This window comes from Corvus kubaryi, unplaced genomic scaffold (assembly GCF_017639235.1).
Source record: "Corvus kubaryi isolate FWS band 111438036 unplaced genomic scaffold, C.kubaryi_AGA036_p1.0 133, whole genome shotgun sequence".
In the NCBI taxonomy this organism is placed as follows: Eukaryota; Metazoa; Chordata; class Aves; order Passeriformes; family Corvidae; genus Corvus; species Corvus kubaryi.
The window spans coordinates 27,396,144-27,413,585 of record NW_024580667.1 but is presented as its reverse complement, the minus strand read 5'-3'; the positions used below and the strand labels follow the sequence as shown (position 1 = coordinate 27,413,585).

The window sequence follows — 17,442 nt, the reverse complement described above, 5'->3', positions numbered from 1 at the left end:
GCCTTAAATACACAAATTAGCCTGAAAACCAAGGAATACTTTACCATCAAGTCAGATGCTGAGGCATTTGCTCACAGAAACCAGTTCACCTGAGAGAAGTTTGCTGCAGGCACCTTGTTCCAATCTGTGTCTGCTATGGATGGGGGGAGGGCTAGGGGCTGTTCATTCGTTCTGGAGAAAGGAGGTGTGCTCCTGCTTTTTGATGTGGTCTGGCTAAACATATCCCATGCAGCTCCATGACTTTGGGGCCAGGAAGCTGTCTTACTTCCCACAAACCTTCTTCTCTAGAATGACACAGATGGCAGTAAGTGCTACTCACAGCCAAGTCTGTGACCTGTCTGTCACAAGTCCTGGCTCAACTCTTCTGAACAAGACAGCTATCAAAATTGCCTTTTTGAGCTATTTTGGAACAGACTAGGAACAGACTGAAGAAAAAAATCACCTCCGCAGTCCTACTTTGCAGCCGGGTTTCGTATCAAAATAGTTATTTTCCTGATCCAAATCATGTGTCAGTCTTCTAGAACAGGCCACTGCCTTGCCTCGCTCACCTCTGTTTTCCTTGGCCAGGTTGTCAGCCATCTCCCAGTAGTCATAGCTGTGCAGAATGCTGTTGGTGATGCTGACATGGTTGGCGGCCATCTGATGAATGCGCTGCGGGATGCTGATGATAGGAGATGGGGAAGGGGCTCCTGTGCTCCCCTGGGATCCTACAGAACTGACTGGAGAAGGGCTAGGGGACATAGGTGATGGAGTTCCTGTGCTCCTGGAAACCGATGTTAATACAATTATTTAAAAGGTATTTGGATTAAAAACATGAGAGTATCTGAACAAACCACAGGTAAAAATATATGGTTTCTGACTGACAATCTGATATAAGTTTCTGTGCAACTTACTTTCCACTGGCACCCCAAGGAGATGGGTTCTGGGCAGCTTTTGATGAATTCTGGAAAGGAAAGAGTAATTCACCATGCATGTAATTTATATAACACTACAAAATGAAAACATTAAAGAGTATAAAAGTACAGAAATGTAAAGAAAGTGATGCAATTGCATCTCATGATGCAAGAAACCCATTCAGCCTAGTTTGGTGTTATGATGAAGCAGTGCTGCAGAACACAGTCTGTTAAACACCCTGGCGTAGGGGCTGACTAGGAGAACATTAGGTGAAATGGCAACTTTTCACAGAAATCCTCGGAAATCAGAAAAAAAAGTGCTGCCAGGACTCTTTGTGAAGTTTAGGCTGGAATTTCTTGTGATGAAGAAAATGAGAAAGATTTCCTCCCACTCTCCTGCCCCCAATGACAAACGTTATTCCCCTAGGACCTGCAAGAATTTGCAAATCTGCTAGCCTGGCATCCACAGGGATGTGAATCAGGATCTGCAGCTCAAGTGGGTGTTTTAACCACCAGGCTCAAAAATCTTCCTCATGATTGCTCCTTGTGGAGCTGTTCCCCTTGGTCTGAACATGGAAGCATTCACAAGGTCAGAGAGACTGCCCACATAGACCAGTGGCTTTCCTAGGTGAAGGATTCCCCAGAAATCCCCAGAAGGGGCCATTAGATCATTTACTGACATCTCTTGCATACTTGGAGTCATTAAGACTCTCTCTGGTATACTGTGCTTAGGCTAAAGAATTTAATTGCTTGAGGAGAGATTACCTTGTACAAGCACTGTATTTACAGAGCAGGAGAAATTCAGGTGTCAGCAGTAATGGAGACTGGATAGCGAAAATAATTTTAGTAGTTAAACCTCCAGGAATTGAAGGGAATTCAGTGGCTGGTTCCTGACCATTGGACCTGTGGAAAAACTCCACCCCTCTCCCAAGTGACTGATTTAGTCCTAGGCCTGTGAGAAAGAAGTCGTAAGAAACCAAGCTTTTCTAGTTCATCCCATCCACATCCTCACATTCAGCAATGGCCAGTCTGATTCTTCAGAGGAAAGTAACCTCCTTGTGCTCTCTCCTGAAGCCATACCTGCAGGTAATTGTGTGCTGGAGAACAGCCCTTTCTTCCTGACATCCATGTGAGACCAGACAAAGTCCTGCAGCTTGAGATCTGTTTATGGATACTGTCTTAAATGCAAGGCTGCAGGTGTTGTAAACTGCAGGAGTTACAAGCAGTTCCAGCAGTACAAAAACTCTCGGTCTCTCATGGCTTAGTAAGGGAAAATGGTAAACAAGGGACTTCAGATGTTCATGGATTTCAAGGCCAGGAGTAATCCTGCAGTGTTCACCATCTGCAATTCATGTTTTCCACCAATCCTGGCACTTCTAAAAGAAGCTAAATTATTTTTTAAATTTATCTTATTTTTTTCCTTCTAAAAAGGACAGCTAGCCATATAGGAATTCTTAGACACTACTTATCCTCCTTGTTCTCCTGTGTTCTGTGTTTAGCAGACCTCACAAATGCTGTTTCAGTTTCAAGACTGAATCCTCCTAACTTCAGTGCTAGCTTTTGGATTCTGTTGGTCCAAAGCCAGCAGTACTGCATGACATCTGCAAATTATCAGCTCTGTTTCCATGTACACAATGATCTCTTAACCCATTCAGCACTAAACTGGACACATCTCCTGAGCCTCTCTTCAAAAAAGTTTGTTTCCTCAGTTTTTATGTGTCTTCTGAACAGCCTCTTGGGTTTCCACATCTTTTATGTGCACCCCAACACTGGCTGTATTTTAGCAGTAATCGTACCAGTGCTGTGTGCACTCTGTCATTCTTCATGCATTTTGACACTGGGTCTTCTGTGTCTCAGGTATGTGATATGAAAAATAAGCTTTGGAGTGTCCCACAAGGGGTTCTTCCTTCAGAGGGGTTTTCCTTTTTTTTTTTTTTAACAGGAAAAAGCTAAGGTGTGAAAAGATAAAAAAGGAAAAATTCTCGTTTACCATCTTAAATAGAACCAACCTGGGAATCCTCAGCATTTGATCCTCTTATAGAATAGATTCTTTGTTTTTTTCCCTTTCTTGTCTGATCTCTCTCAGAACTACTTGTCTTCATCTCTCTAGTGTAATGGAAACTGAGTACCTGTTATTTACTTACAGAGTTGGAAGCAGGAAGATTTGAAAACTGGAGTCAAGGATACTTCCACTGTAAATCTAACCAACCTCTGCCTTATTGTACAACTTCCCATACACCTTTTTTCTCATATTTTAGGTATATTGCTTCAACTTCCTCTCAGTTCTGCACCAGAAAGGTGGAGGTAAGGATTCTAAAAAGTGCAATGTTGTAAGGGACCATCTCTTATCCCACCTTCCCTACTGCAACCCATTCTCCTGGTTTCTTTATGCTCTCATATGTGCCAGGCCCCTGAATTTCTGTGACTTCTTTTTAATTCTCTGCTGCATTCATTTTTTTTGTAACGGAAAAAAACCACTTAAAGGAGATTTAAATAGTATTTTTTTCTTTTCTAAAATAAAAGTGTGTCTAATTTTCCCTGCAAATGTGTGACAAGGTTTAAAATCTTTCTCTGATTGATAATACATGTGGAAGTTCTTAATGCAGTCAGCATTTCATGTCACTTGGTTTTGAAAGCTTTTAGATACCAAATACGAAAGGAGTGGAGAATTGGCTTGTTTTCCACTGAAAATTATAGCAAATGGATTTTTTTCCCCATTTTTGCTTTCAAAGGTGAGAATACTTTCTAATGTGAAGCTATGCTATCATTGTATCAGCAGGAGCTCTGCAAAAAACCAAACTCTTCTTGGCTACAGAAGAGTGTAAGTCCTTTTTATGTTTGCTGTGAAACAGTGTGTGCTAGCAGGAGACATTTTACATGGTTGAGAGCTGTTCTTAAAACAGCTATTCTCTGAACTGGTCAAGAAAAATAAAATACTTTAATAGGCACATATTTCTTTCCCCTGAAATCAAGTAATTGTTAGAGAAACATAATGTGTTGAATTATATATTGCTAAATTTTTGAAGCAATTACATTGACTTCAATTTCCATTTGACAATAACGGATCTGTCAATTCCCTTCCCTGTCTTCATGTGTTCAGAATCTGGTCATGAGCATTTGTGCTTGTATTTGAATTTTTTTATTAACAAAATGTCAAAGGATGGATGTTTTTCATTTCAAGGTTCTTCCCTCTGCAAAAAAACTCCAACAGATGAGCCCTGTGTTCAAAGACAAATGGCTGCTCAGGTCCCCCAAAGTGGTTTGTCTTAAAACATTTGTATGTTCTTTCTTTCTTCTTCTTCTTATTATTATTAGGAAGATAAAGGCTAATTTTTGTGTTTGTACATCAAATGCTGGATGAATTGACTGCTAGGTGAGCTTCACCTTAAAGATTTTGTGCTTGAGATACTTTCCAGAGAATGGTTGCCTGCCAAAGAAAATATATTAAAATATTTTGAGAGACTTCCGGTCTTTTTCAAAATAAGCAGTGCTTGGACTTGTCAGAAGCGAAAAATGGAAGCAGTAGCAGGTGAAGCAAAGCAGGAAGGGGAAGCCAACAGTGCCATGTCAGGTACGTGGCAGGTGGTCTGTCTGCCATCTGATGCCTCTGTACAACTCCTGCTGAACTCACTGTGAGCTGTTTGACAATTCCCTGGGTGGAAGATGTCCCACTGCACTGTCCTACCTACTGATGCTGCTGAGTGGAAGGCCTGCATCTATCACTGAGGACTGATCTAGATCAAAGTCTTCAACTCATGGGTAATCTAGTGGGAAGTGTAATCCCGAAGGGGATTCTTAGAGCAAAATCTGCAAAACCTACTCACAACAGAGCTGGATAGCACTAGACAATCGACCAAGAATAATCTGAAAATACCTGTTAGTACAACAAATTTATCATCCTTTGTGAAGGGAAACAGTGTGTATTTTTCAAAGAGGGACTCTTGTGAAGGTAACAGAACTAGCTAGAGCTCAGATGTTGCCATGGGAGTCTACAGTAAAACTCCACTGACTTCACAGGGGACAAACTAATCCCAGCACAGCTACTGTTCTAATAAGATGCTGTATCTCCTGTAAAGACACATTGATCTAAAAACATGCCATAAATAATGCACCTTGAAATACTCAATAAGCGCTTTTGAATACTTGACTGCGTGGTCTCTCTTGAGTCGGAACATCCTCCAGTACAGAAGGGCCAGGCAGCGGTAACTGGAATACAAGGGAGAGCAGAAAGTAAAGGGTGACTCCTGAACAGAAATCCCCCTGAATATCTTAAATTCTCACACTAACACAGAGTGGAAGGCTGACAGCACCTTGCTCAGTTTTTATCATCATTTGTTGGCAGTACTTCACACTTTGCCATGGATTCATGAGCAGAGCAAGGTACTACAGCCAGGGCAGGTCACGCTGACACATGCTACCCGGGAGGTACTAAACAAACTATACCCAGAAGAGTCTGGGCTCCCAGGCCTTCATTCTGACTTGAAGTCTGGACACTTGGCCAGAAGCCTCTCCCATGAAAAGAGACATCCTGGAACCCAACATACACATATATTTGTATTTTTTCTTGTAAATGCACAGACAGCTTTTTGAGATCTCTTATCCTGGGACTTTATTGCAATAGCCTGGAGCCTGTATAGTGAACTCGAATTATAGTGGATGTATTTTGTATACATCCAGTGGTCTCTTCCAGCAGCTGGAGGTGTCTGGGATAAAGGGAAACCTTGGATCTGGCACAGATTTCAGTGGCCAAGCTCCTCTGTAGGAAACCAGAACAGAGACTGTTGGAGCCTGGAGGCTATTCCCAAGCCACTTGCCTGATTTGGTCCCCAGAGGAAACCAGCAGTGGGCTGAAAATCTCAACGTGCTGTACTGGAACTGCCTGCCCCTGTGCTCCTCGTTAGTCTGCAGAGTGCCACACACCTTTAAAGCTACATAATTAAATGAGAGTAATGGCTATTGACTATAATTATGTATCACAATAGCTGATAGTCAGTATTCAAGACACATACGCTCTTTTCTTTGCCGGTGGCTTTAGGTATACCAGTCTACTTTCCAAAGTGAGAATCACCACCACCTCTTCCCAGCAAGCTTTTTGACTGAAAAAGTGTGAAAACTGGGGCAAGTGTGAAAGCGCCCCACTACAGGAACTCCACTTTCAAAGGAAAAGCCCCTGTGTGTTTTGCTTCTCCTTTGGCAGCAGAGGCCTTGTTTTTAAAAGCAGTATTTAGTCTTGGAGCCAATCCGGAGCACCAGAAGGTGCCTTGAGTTTGGAAGTGCAGAGTGTTCCCCATCTCCCTGCGCCCAAGAGTTGCCCACACCTCAATGAACGCCTCGAATTAGCAAATTGTCCCCGCCAGGGCTGCTGAGCCTGCCTGGCTGCTGCCCGGAGCGCGGCGGTGAAATCCCGGCCGCCGCCGCTGGAGGACAGTGTCTCCCCAGGAGAAGCGGGCCGGGAGCGGGCGGGCTGGCAGCCTGCCCGGCGGGCGCCGGGAGCAGCCGCGGGATGCGGCGGCCGCGCAGCCACCACCATCACTCTCCCTCTGTCACCTTCACAGGTACAGCACATATGCAAATGGTGTCAGCTCATCTGCTGGCTGGCAGACGGTGAGTTAAGATTGCCATTCATCGCCCAGAGAAGGCTCCGTCTGCTTTCCCTCCCGCTGACCTTTCTCCTGCTGGAACAGATGCAGCGGCTCCCTGAATTTGGATGTGTTTCCGCACGCACCGAAGCGCTCCGGCAGTTCTCAGCAAGCCTTTGTAACACGGCTTTATATGTCCTTTTTAAACCGTTCTTTAGTCATTTTCCCACCTAAGCATTTTTAAAGCAATCGCCATTAATGCATTCTGTGGGCCTCCCGATGGGACAGAAAACCAGTGACAGCGAAAGGGCATTTTAAAAAAAATTGAATCTCTGAATATTTTGTTCCTTTTTATACAAATGATTAATTAGGGCTCCTTATTTATGGAGGCTAAACATGCATTTAATTTGGATTTTTAACAGATGGTTAATAGATGTTAAAAACACACTTGCTGATTGTAAATGTCCACTTACTGAGACTCAGTAACCATGTAATAGGTATTTTATGTATTAACTACATAGATATTAAATTAAAAATGATTTTAATAACATTCTAGTATTTTACTAGCAATCGGCAATCATCCTATAGAATGTAAGGTGCTTACATATATATTTAGAAATCTCAATTTAGTAGATAATCCAAGGGGCTTAATTATCCCCATCGCCATATTGCCCTTCGTATAATATAAATACAATTTATGATTATTGAGCCTAAAATATCAGCCACAAAAAAACTTACCAAGCTGTTGGTACAAAAGTACATCAGTCATAAAAACAACAAACCATCATGCATTTAAAAATTAATTACACTGATGTAGCATAGCCAACCTGTCACAGTCAATAAATAAGTACGAATCGCCTATTTAGAGAGACAGAATGCAGACCTGGTAGTGCTACAAGGGCTGGGCCTTCCCAGAGCAGAAAGTATTCTCTTAATTTCACTAGAGAACATAATTCTATCTGGCTGCATCCAGCATCTGATTTTCAGGAACTGGCTCACTGCAGAAAAGAAGCCTTTTGAGGAAAGCTCGATCTACTAACCATAATGCTGCCAGCTGTTTGTCTTCTGGCGTGGCGTTGGGGCCTGAGTGGGTTTTTAGTCTCACTGCATACCTTAAGCAAGAAGAAAAAAGCCAGTGTGAGTTAACTGACACAGCTTTATATTACTGATCAGAGAGCTACGCTGGCCAATGTTGTTTGATCTGCCCCTTTATACATATTTGTTCAAGTTACCAGACATACATGTGTTTTTCCTGGTTGTGTTTCAGAGCTATTTTGCCATTAGTAGTGCATCCCTGCACTCTTTAAACAGCTGTGAACTCCCTTGATCATCTGTCAGTCCAGAGGGGAGCCTAGCTGGCGAGGTGACACTGTCCTACCAAAATAACCTCCGCTGCTGCGGAGACCCAGTTACACAGAGTTCATGCAGAAAGGGTTTTGGAGTGTTTAAAGGCAGACAGCCTGCCTGGAAGCTGGTGCTGACCTCACCCTGCCAGTTCTGAGTGTGCCTACCCAGATTTGCTCCTCCGAGCACAGCATGGCAGAGGGGGAACATGTGGCTCAGAGCTATTTTTGCTCACATGACATTACATTCAAATTCTACAAATATTAAAGATCCACAGAGGTAGCATTGCTGTTTCAAGAGTGTATGTGCTATGCAATCACAAATTGGTTTCTGGAAATCTCAGCTTCCAGCTGAATACCTGAACAACAGACAAGGTTAGAACAACACACAGCGCTTCTGGGCTCACTTCCAGAAAAATACCTGTTCCCCATAATTAGCTGCTTGTGATTTTTTCTTACCTTTGCTTTCAAACTCTAATTCTGATACCTATGCGAAGATTCAGTACGAACATTTTGTTTCTACAGGCATACCTAGCAAACCACTTATTTTTCTGAGTTGCAGTGAGATCAACAGCAAATCACACTACAACACAGCCACAGCTACACACATTATTGAAAGCTATGGATCTGCAAGCAAAATTCATTTCCAGAGTTAGGACCATATATTTACTACCATGAGAAAAGACAGGGCAGACAAAGAAAGAGCTTTCTGCCTTTTGGGAAAAAAAAAAAAAAAGGGAAGAATTACAGAGATGGAAAAAAAAAAGAAGGAAAAATTGCAGAGATGGAATGTACTATTCTCTTACAGAAAAAAAGTATTTGATTTTGTTCAATAACCTTCCAGTTAGAAAGCTGGCCTCAGTCCACTGAAATGCATGAGAAGACAGCCCTAAGTGGAATAAAATGCCAGTGGAATTACTAACATGCGAGAAAATCTTCACATCAACACTGAGTCCAAAAGAATGCTTTTGTTTTAGCAGCTCTGATTCATTATGAATATGATTAAAAATGAAAATGTGTTACTTCCTATGAACTTAATCCTGACAAGAACTGCATGGTCGACTGTCCTGAGGAATGATAGCATGGTCACTGCCAGTGCAGATTTCTCCATTAGTGTGTCTGGGGTCACTCTCTTGCAGAGTCCCTCAGCTGCTGCAGTTATTTTGACCTCTGTTTTCTCTACCAATGACACTGCCAATAATATTAAGTACCAACTATAATGGAGAAAAGGACTTAAGAGACATATTTTCTTCAGAGGGACTGTGGATGGCACTGAATTCTAGACTGCCCTGTTTGGAGAGCCATGAAGGTGACTAAAGGTAGGGATAGCCCTGGGGTGAGCTGTGCTGCTGACTCCACTGGCTATATTAGGAGCACACACATCAAATGGACTTTGAGTGTCCATTTTTCTATCACTGTTCACATCTTCTTTCAGGTAATCTTTAAACAGCAATCTTAAACGTGTTGCAACATTTTTCAAGCTAGCACTCCATGAGAATGTTTTGTTAGTATGGATTACTAGTTTCCTCCATTGAGTAGCTCAGGACTTACATCATTAAACTCTTGAAGTAATTTGCAATTCAAATAATATGAAAATCTTTGGGGTTTTTTGTTTGTGTTTTTGTTTGTTTCATTTTTTTTTATTCTTCACAGTTTCTTGATTTAATTTCCAAAGAAATCACAAATAATACATATACATTACATATATATTACATAACCAGGTCCTTGTAAGGAGTTCACTTCTACCCTTTTACTGCATGTATGAAACTATGATAATGCAGATGAGCACGTTTTCACAGAGTAACCTCTGGGATCATCTCCTCCCTTTCCTACCTGATCAGTTCAACTGTTTCTGAATACATGGTATAAGGGGACTTAGATTCCATTGGGCCTTGTTCCATTGCATTTCCACACTCAATAAAAGATAGTGCTGCTTCTGCATAATTCAATGCCTTTCCAAACTTCTCCACCTAGAGAGAAAAAAATAAGGACACAGAGATATAACGTAATCATCAAGATGTGGTTACATTTGATGGGATTTTCTCAACATATATTGTAAACTTGACACAAGTTGATATATCTTCAGATTCACAATTTTTCCTGTGAGAAAGCTAATACCCCTCAAACCCTGTGCATCAGTGAAAATCATAAGATACAGAAAACAGAGCTAAAAAAGGCTCTGAGGTATTATTTGTTCCACACTCTTGTGTCCAAAGAAGGGTTGGCTCTGCCTAGGACATTCCCAACAGTGTTTGTCAAAACTCCTCCAGCGCTGGAAATTCCACAAACTCATGCTGCCTTTTGTTCCAACCTTCATTTAAACGAGTTTCACACATCTTTGCAAACATAGATTTTTATCACTCAACAAAGAAAGGTAATGGATATCGTGAACTAAGAGAAGAGAATTAAATACTTTGACTACTAACTCTTATACAAAGGCTCATCTCTGTTCTCCTGTCTTCTTTATTCCTACCATTTTCAGCATTGTTTTCCTCTTGTCAGGAATTTGCTTTCTATATCCTCCTCCTCTTTCAGGGACTGCTCTGCTCCCTCAGCATATTCTGCCATCCTCCTTCCTCACCCCGTTTCTTCTCCTATTTTTGGTACTTCTTTGACTCTGTGTGTGTGTTTGTGCACTTACATACATATATATGCATGTCCTCAGTAACAGTGTATATGCAAATATGCATATAATGTTCACATGTGTACACTTACATGCCACTTATCTGCCCTCAGAATTTCATTTTTGATGTGAAGAGAGAGATGAATCATACTAATACCTCTCTGTCCTGACTTCTCTCTCCTTCAGTCAGAATTCCTGCAGTACATAAAGCCCATTAATGGACTGGATGCATTTGGTTGAAATCTGATGCACACAGTGAAAGGTTAATGGACCTTATTCTTTTCCAAGGGATAAAGATTTTAAATAGTAACTTTGGAATGGCACACTAGCTTCAATCTATTTTAGGTTCTTATATGACTCCCACTGCGATCATACCAGAGAACTTCACAAACTTTTTATTATATTTCTCCCCTTGATGCTCCAGTGCGGGTGGAAAGTGCTATTATCCCAATTTCACAGATGGGGGACTGAGGAGCAGAGAGACTTAGAGTAATTTTCAAGCTGCTCACTCTAAGTGCCTGTGTCAGGTAGTGCAGTGCCAAAGTAGGTGGTGTCAAGCTCAGCAAGGTGATTCAAAGTGCCTGGAGGCACTTTGGCAATATGGCATTTTCCCCAGGATGCCTACACAGCCAGGGAGGAAGAGAAAGCACCTGCAAAGGGCTGTTCAAAAGGTGTAAGTAAGGTGCTGGTCCACTGCGTAGGGAAGCTGAATGGGGAGGATATTTCAGCCACCTGATATTGATAGAAGGCTATTTAAACCATGGCTAGGTGACTTTCATGCAGCAAACTTGTGGCAGAGCAGAGAATAATGCTCGCAACTCCTCTTTCTGGGAGTCTGCCATAAAAACATTTCTCTCCAGGCTAAGAATTTCCTTTGCATATTAAGTGATCCTTTCCATTCTGTTTAAAGCAACACACTAAAATGCACCATTTGTACTTCTCCACAATATTTTCTGATTTTAAGACTCACTTTAGAGTAATATGGAACTGAATAAACCACAGAAATTTGTGCTAATAAACTCAGGTAGAATGTAAAACTCAGTGTTAGTGTCCTAAATGAAAGACCTGCTTCTGCTTCCTTGGCCTTTTTACATTCTGCACAGCTGGGAAAAAAGAGGTGAAGAAACAGAGGCTCTGAGCCACGTTTCTTCTTTCCTGATGGTATGATAGCGAAGTGTCTGTCTAACAGAGCAAGGCAGGAATGCAGCTACTCCCACCTGCCAAGCAGCCACGCCAATGCAGGGTCCACCCATGTTCTGCCATCCCAGAGACCTCATGTTGTTAGGGCTGTGCTGGCTTATCCGTGGTGCTGGACAAAGACAGCCTTGGAGAAAACTGAGGCACAGCTAAGCAGAGCTCTGCTGCAGCACTGCATACTTTGTTGCACCCATTTGGTTGGAAAGACAAGCATCTCTTCAGTGCTCCATATAACCTCAGATTCCCCTTTTTCTTACTGACTATATTTTTAGACAAGGTCAAGTATCTGTTTGTTGCAACAGTACTTTGTGTGCTAGGTGTTCCTCTACGGTTACACAGATTCCTTGTGTGCTTCTGATTATGTTGGGAAACATCTGCCATGAAACCAGTATTCTTTTGGCACTGAAAAGCCAAAGCTCTTAAAAAAAAGTACAAATACTTCAGCTACCAGACCAAATTTGGAGATGCAATTATAGGACCTAGCCAGCTAGTTAAACTGAGAAGATAGGTATGTGGATCCTTTAGGCAGCCTCCATTACTGTAGTTACTAATTAAAGCAAAGGGATAAATGGAAAGTTTTATTTATCCAGGCCTTTATCTCAGTAAGTCATTATTTGTTAAGTCATAGTTTATTGGGCTATGAACATTTGATTATATAAACATTTCTTAATTTAACAAGCCTAGCCATCCTTATAATAGATTTTATAATTACCCCAGCAATACTGCACTGATGAAGAAACTGCACTGCAAAAATTATTTGGAGCAATGTAACTGGAAAGAAAATGTTCTCACCATTGCATCTGCTTTATGCTTCTTCCGTTTAGCTTCCTGCATAAAGTAATCTGCATTGCGTGGTCTACCAGGGGAAAATAAGAAGACATTTTGTTATTTTCTGAGGTATGGAATATTTTAAGGTTACTTTTCCCTTATTTTAAACCTGTTTTGCAAACATTTTTTATGAAGAAAATACACTTATCGTGTAACCATGCATCTTCTATTTTCAAATTGCTGCCTGTGGAGACAATAGCATTTATGGCTGTTCTCATTCTTTAGAAGTCAGTGATTCAAAGTAAAAAAAAGGCTAATAAAATGCATTTTTATGGATTATATAAACTGCTTCCCAAATTAGTGCAGTTCTGATCTGCAAAATGGATACAAGCATTAAGCGGAACAAGATATTCTGTCTTCTCTCCTCCCTGGTGCTTGCTTACCTCTTTTTCTATTCCTCTCTGTACATTGTTATTTGCCTTGGCTTCTCCCTCCTCTCAAAACAAGTGTGTGTTTAATCTCTCCACTTTGAAAACACACGTTGAACCTGCTTGCCTCCACAGCTACATCTCGCTCTTGTCCCTCTTATCTGTAAGCATGCTGAGTGCTGTTTACTTTTGCTGCCTGGAGTTCATCTCTGACTCAGTGCTGGGCCACCTGCTGCAATTCCACTGGCATTCCTCGTGCCAGTTTCTCCATTGATTTCTCCTCAAACAGATCTGGGAGATTCCATCCCTTCCTTAACCTACCTGACCTACTGACTGCAAGGCACAAATTCAACTTCTGTCTCTGTCCTGAAATTCACAAGTGCATTTATCTCCAGATTTATCCACTCTCATTCAAACTGAAAACAAACTGATGTCTCCTTGTCACCACATCAGTGAGTTCCTCATGGCTGAAGCAAATTTCTTCATCTCCTCCCACAAGCTCTCCCTATGGCACCATTCTCAGTCACTGTGGAGAACAGCCATTTGCCATGTCATTTCAGACCATAACCTTGCATCTCCAGTCACTGCCTCTCAGAAAAGTCTTCACATTTCCTGACCCTGCAGATTCTTCCTGTCTCATAGATGTGGGAGGTGACCTTCTTCTTTCTCTACTCAGCTAAAATATGTCCTGGTTCTTCTCAGCTTATACTGTGGTTACTACATCCTTGTCTCTCTCAGAGAGGGAAGTTTTGACTTGCAAAATAGTTTTCTTAGGATTGGTTAGAGTGTAATTCCTTTGTCCTCATCTCAAGAAAACGAGATATTCCTGAGTTGTTGGAGTATGAGTTCTCATGTTTTTACTATTCATGCTTTTAAGAGCTTGGTGTTGTAAATGATATGTTACTATTGCCACTCAGCAATCTGTTGTATGTTAACTCCAAAAGGCAGCTCAGCTCCACTCACTCACTCACTCACTCACTCACTTCCCTCCCATGGGATGGGGGAGAGAATCAGGAGACTAAAAGCACAGAAGAGTAAAAGTAAGAAAACTTGCACATCAAGATAAAGACAGATTAATACATAAAGCAAAGCAGAACAAGGAATTCATCCACTGCTTCCCATGGGCAGGCAGGTGTTTAGCCATCTCATGGAAGGCAAGGTTTCAACATGATTAACGGTGACTTGGGCAGACAAATGCCATCACTCCAAACATTCACCCCTTCCTTCCTTCCTCCTCCTTCTCTCACCTTTATATGCTGAGCATGACACCACACGGTGCAGTCAGCAGGGGTCAGCTGTCCCAGCTGTGTTCCCTCCCAACTCCTTGGGCAACCCCAGCCTCCCTGCTGGAGGTGTGGGGTGAGAGGCAGAAAAGACCTTAAGGCTGCATGAGTGCTGCTCAGCAATAACTAAAGCATCCCTGTATTATCAACACTGTCATGGATCCAAATCACAGCACTATAGGAGCTACTATGAAGAAAATTAACACTATCCCAGCCCAAAAAATTCGTATTTCTAACTAATTTTTTTCTTGAAATTGAGATTTCTCAGCACACATATTTAACAAAATGTTTTGTGTCAGTCAGAGAAGATGCAGATCTAAAAAGTGAAGAGGAATGGATGAGTAAAACATTTGTGCTGGTAGCAGTAAGAGCATGCTCAGATCCATAACTGAGGAAAGTGGGAGCATGGGGGAACCTCCTGACAGAAGAGGGCAGCCATATAACTTCCTTAAGAACATAAGGTTATTTGAACAGTGTATTTACTTAGTCGGTTTCTTTCTACTAATGTGCACACAGTTTTAAGGACGTTTAATTGCATCAGAGAAGGTTAGTCAGCCTTATTTTGAAGAGAAGAAAACCTAAATATAGCTAGATAGAAATGAAATGCAAAGTCTGGCTAATTTAGAATGATTTCTGTCCTAAAATGTTGTTGATATGAAAAACAGTTCCTCTGTTCCAACTTTCTTTAAAATATTATTCTCCCGCAGAGTGAAATTTCACCCCAGCTTACTCTACCTGTTAGGTCAGAAAGGGGACTAGACAGGTTTGTGCCCCAGAATCTCATAACCTGCTGCCAATGCAAATACTTCCTATGCCCCAGAAGATGTTCTTAATAAGAAGAACCATCTGAAACTGTTCTTGGTTAATTACAAAATATTACACATTGAAACAGTGTTAGCTTGATGCAGAAAAATAGCTATATTTTCAGAAACACTGAAACAATTCTTAAAAAAAGTGTTAAGTTCTATCTCTCTTTGTCTTGTGCAATGACCTAGGGAAGATGGTTTACTATGAAATATCAAAAAGCAAAGCCAAGTAGAAAAATCAACAAACCAAGTCTCATCTCTCTGAAATGATGAAAGTGATGAACTTTTACATGAGCCTGTCAAACTCAGGTCGTTAAAATACATCCTCTGCAACATTCCCTCCTATGTATCACCCAGCACTCTATGTCTAATTTCCCTGTCTGAAGCATGGTAAGAGGCTGTAAAAACAAAGTGAGATAACTGAATGTAATTATGGTTGACTTATTTATGTGTTAATTGTAAAATGGTTTTCAACTTGCAGCAGGATTTATCCCTGCATGAGACATGAACATTCCTGAACCAGGAAGACTTGCATTGAGGGCCCTGCTATGGGATGGTTAAGCATAACACAGAAACTGAAGTCATTGGTTTGTACTAAGCTGCTTGCAAAATCTAATATAAAAAAAGAAGCTATTAAAATGCCATTTTAAACCAAAGCATAAATATATTCTCCATGTGAATGTTTAGGTATTTCCATTCGAAAAATAGAAGATTGATTTAAAGATCAGGGCATGCCAAACAGAAATTAAGATGGATTGGGATAAAATGGATAGAGTATCATTTTTATTAGCTTCTTAAACAGAACTTGCTCAGTAGTGTTAATAAACATGCCAAGTCAAATTCTGATGTCTTTATGCCACCTATGAAATACTATTCTTCAATTTATCGCTACATGTTAATGACCTTTCTATTCTGATAACTAATGTGCATGTTAGGTGCAAATGGGAAGCTGAAATGTCCAATAGATTCAATGTATGTTTTTGTATCACTTTAGTAACAAAAAAGGGTGCTTAGATTTAATTATTTTCTGGATTTTTTTAAATGAGAATTAAAGGTTTAATATTCAGTTTTGTTTAGGTTCCCACTGCACGTGAACATAATCTGTCTTTTAAAATTCAGTATACTAGTTTAAATTATTATGTTGTGAAGTAAAAAAATAAGAAAAACACGCTCTTTTATGGGTTCCTTGAAGAGGTTGCCTGAGCTCATGGACATATGCAGACACAAAAGAAAACTGATGCATAAATTAATTATTCTGGAGAGGTCTTTTGCATGCTGCACATTTTATATCTATGAATTTTGTTAGTCATATTCTGATTTTACAGACTCTGAAGTTACAGTGACCAAGAACCCATCTCTGCTATAAACGTGAAGGTCCATGCAAACCTCCTCTGCAGCTCGGCCTATTTAGTTAAAATAATAGTAATATTTAGTTACAATAATAGATACTGGTGATAATCTCAGACTGGAGATTTTACAGGTAATCTCACTGGATGCTAATTTCAGATACCATATGTTATTGATGAGAGGCATCTTGAGGAGAAGCAAACGTGTTTTCCCACTGATGAAATTCAGAAAGATCTGTGGGTAAAACCCTTTCCAGGTCTTTGGTCTCAGCTTTGCAATCCCCCTGCAGATTCCATCCTTGCCACAGCCAGAGAACCAAGAGAATAAAAAAAATTCTACAGGATTAAAATGGTACCAGGCTACTGGATGAACTGGAGTGCCTGTGAGCAGCAGAAGCAGAACTGGAGACTCTTTATATTTACTGGTCATGAATGTAAACTGAAGTCACAAGGAAACTTACTCAGTGACTTCTGGTTTTCAGACAACTGGGTCAGATTCTCCTCTTAAATTAGTTACAACTGTATGCATCTATTGGCATCAGCACTTTCACTCCAGACTTACAAACAGAATTCAGAGCTCTTGTTGAAAAAAAAAAATTAAAAAGAAGTCTGACTTCAAATTAACAGGTAGAAATAAGTGTTTTATCTCTATTAACCGCACAAGAAAGTCTTTTGTTTCTGAATATCTGATTGTTGGTACTTTTAGAAATATAGTCCTCTTCAACAAAGCCAAAAAGAAGTTCTAATACACTGCTCTAATGTATCTCATATATCTCTCTGAATGGCAAGAGAAAGAGCGTAAAGCATTAGCGCCAACTAAGTCAGGCCGCTGGTGAATTCTCCCTGGGATCAAGTGTCATTATGTGAAACTGGCTGCTCTTGAGGAGAATTTACCCTACTCTGTTGATTGGAGAAAGCAATCAAGTACTGCTGGAACCATTTCAACACATTCTCAGTCAACACTAGGCAGTCACCTAGGTACTGCAACAGAATCCAGCCTTTTACAGAACAACCCCCCCATGGCTAGATCTGATAGTACAAACAAGGCCAGGCTTCCTTTTCAGCAGTGGCATTCAAACCATTTATGACTTCGACAAGGGCAGCCTCAGTAGCATGGCTGTGGCTGAATCCAGCATGAAATTTATCAAACAATCCTCCACTGTCCAGAATTTCCCT

At 40.9% G+C, this 17,442-nt stretch overlaps 1 protein-coding gene across 2 annotated transcripts in view; it reads right to left on the bottom strand.

Moving 5' to 3' along the window:
* The window catches only part of AFF3 (AF4/FMR2 family member 3), a 323,305-nt gene that overhangs the window by 11,686 nt on the left and 294,177 nt on the right, over positions 1 to 17,442 (bottom strand). For both annotated transcript variants that reach the window (XM_042040545.1, XM_042040553.1), the window contains exons 15-20: positions 12,428 to 12,491; positions 9,649 to 9,785; positions 7,513 to 7,584; positions 5,006 to 5,099; positions 894 to 943; positions 549 to 763 (exon numbers count right to left, since the gene is read on the bottom strand). In XM_042040545.1, coding sequence (XP_041896479.1) covers positions 549 to 763; positions 894 to 943; positions 5,006 to 5,099; positions 7,513 to 7,584; positions 9,649 to 9,785; positions 12,428 to 12,491 — 632 coding nt within the window. The remainder of the gene's footprint in view (positions 1 to 548; positions 764 to 893; positions 944 to 5,005; positions 5,100 to 7,512; positions 7,585 to 9,648; positions 9,786 to 12,427; positions 12,492 to 17,442) is intronic.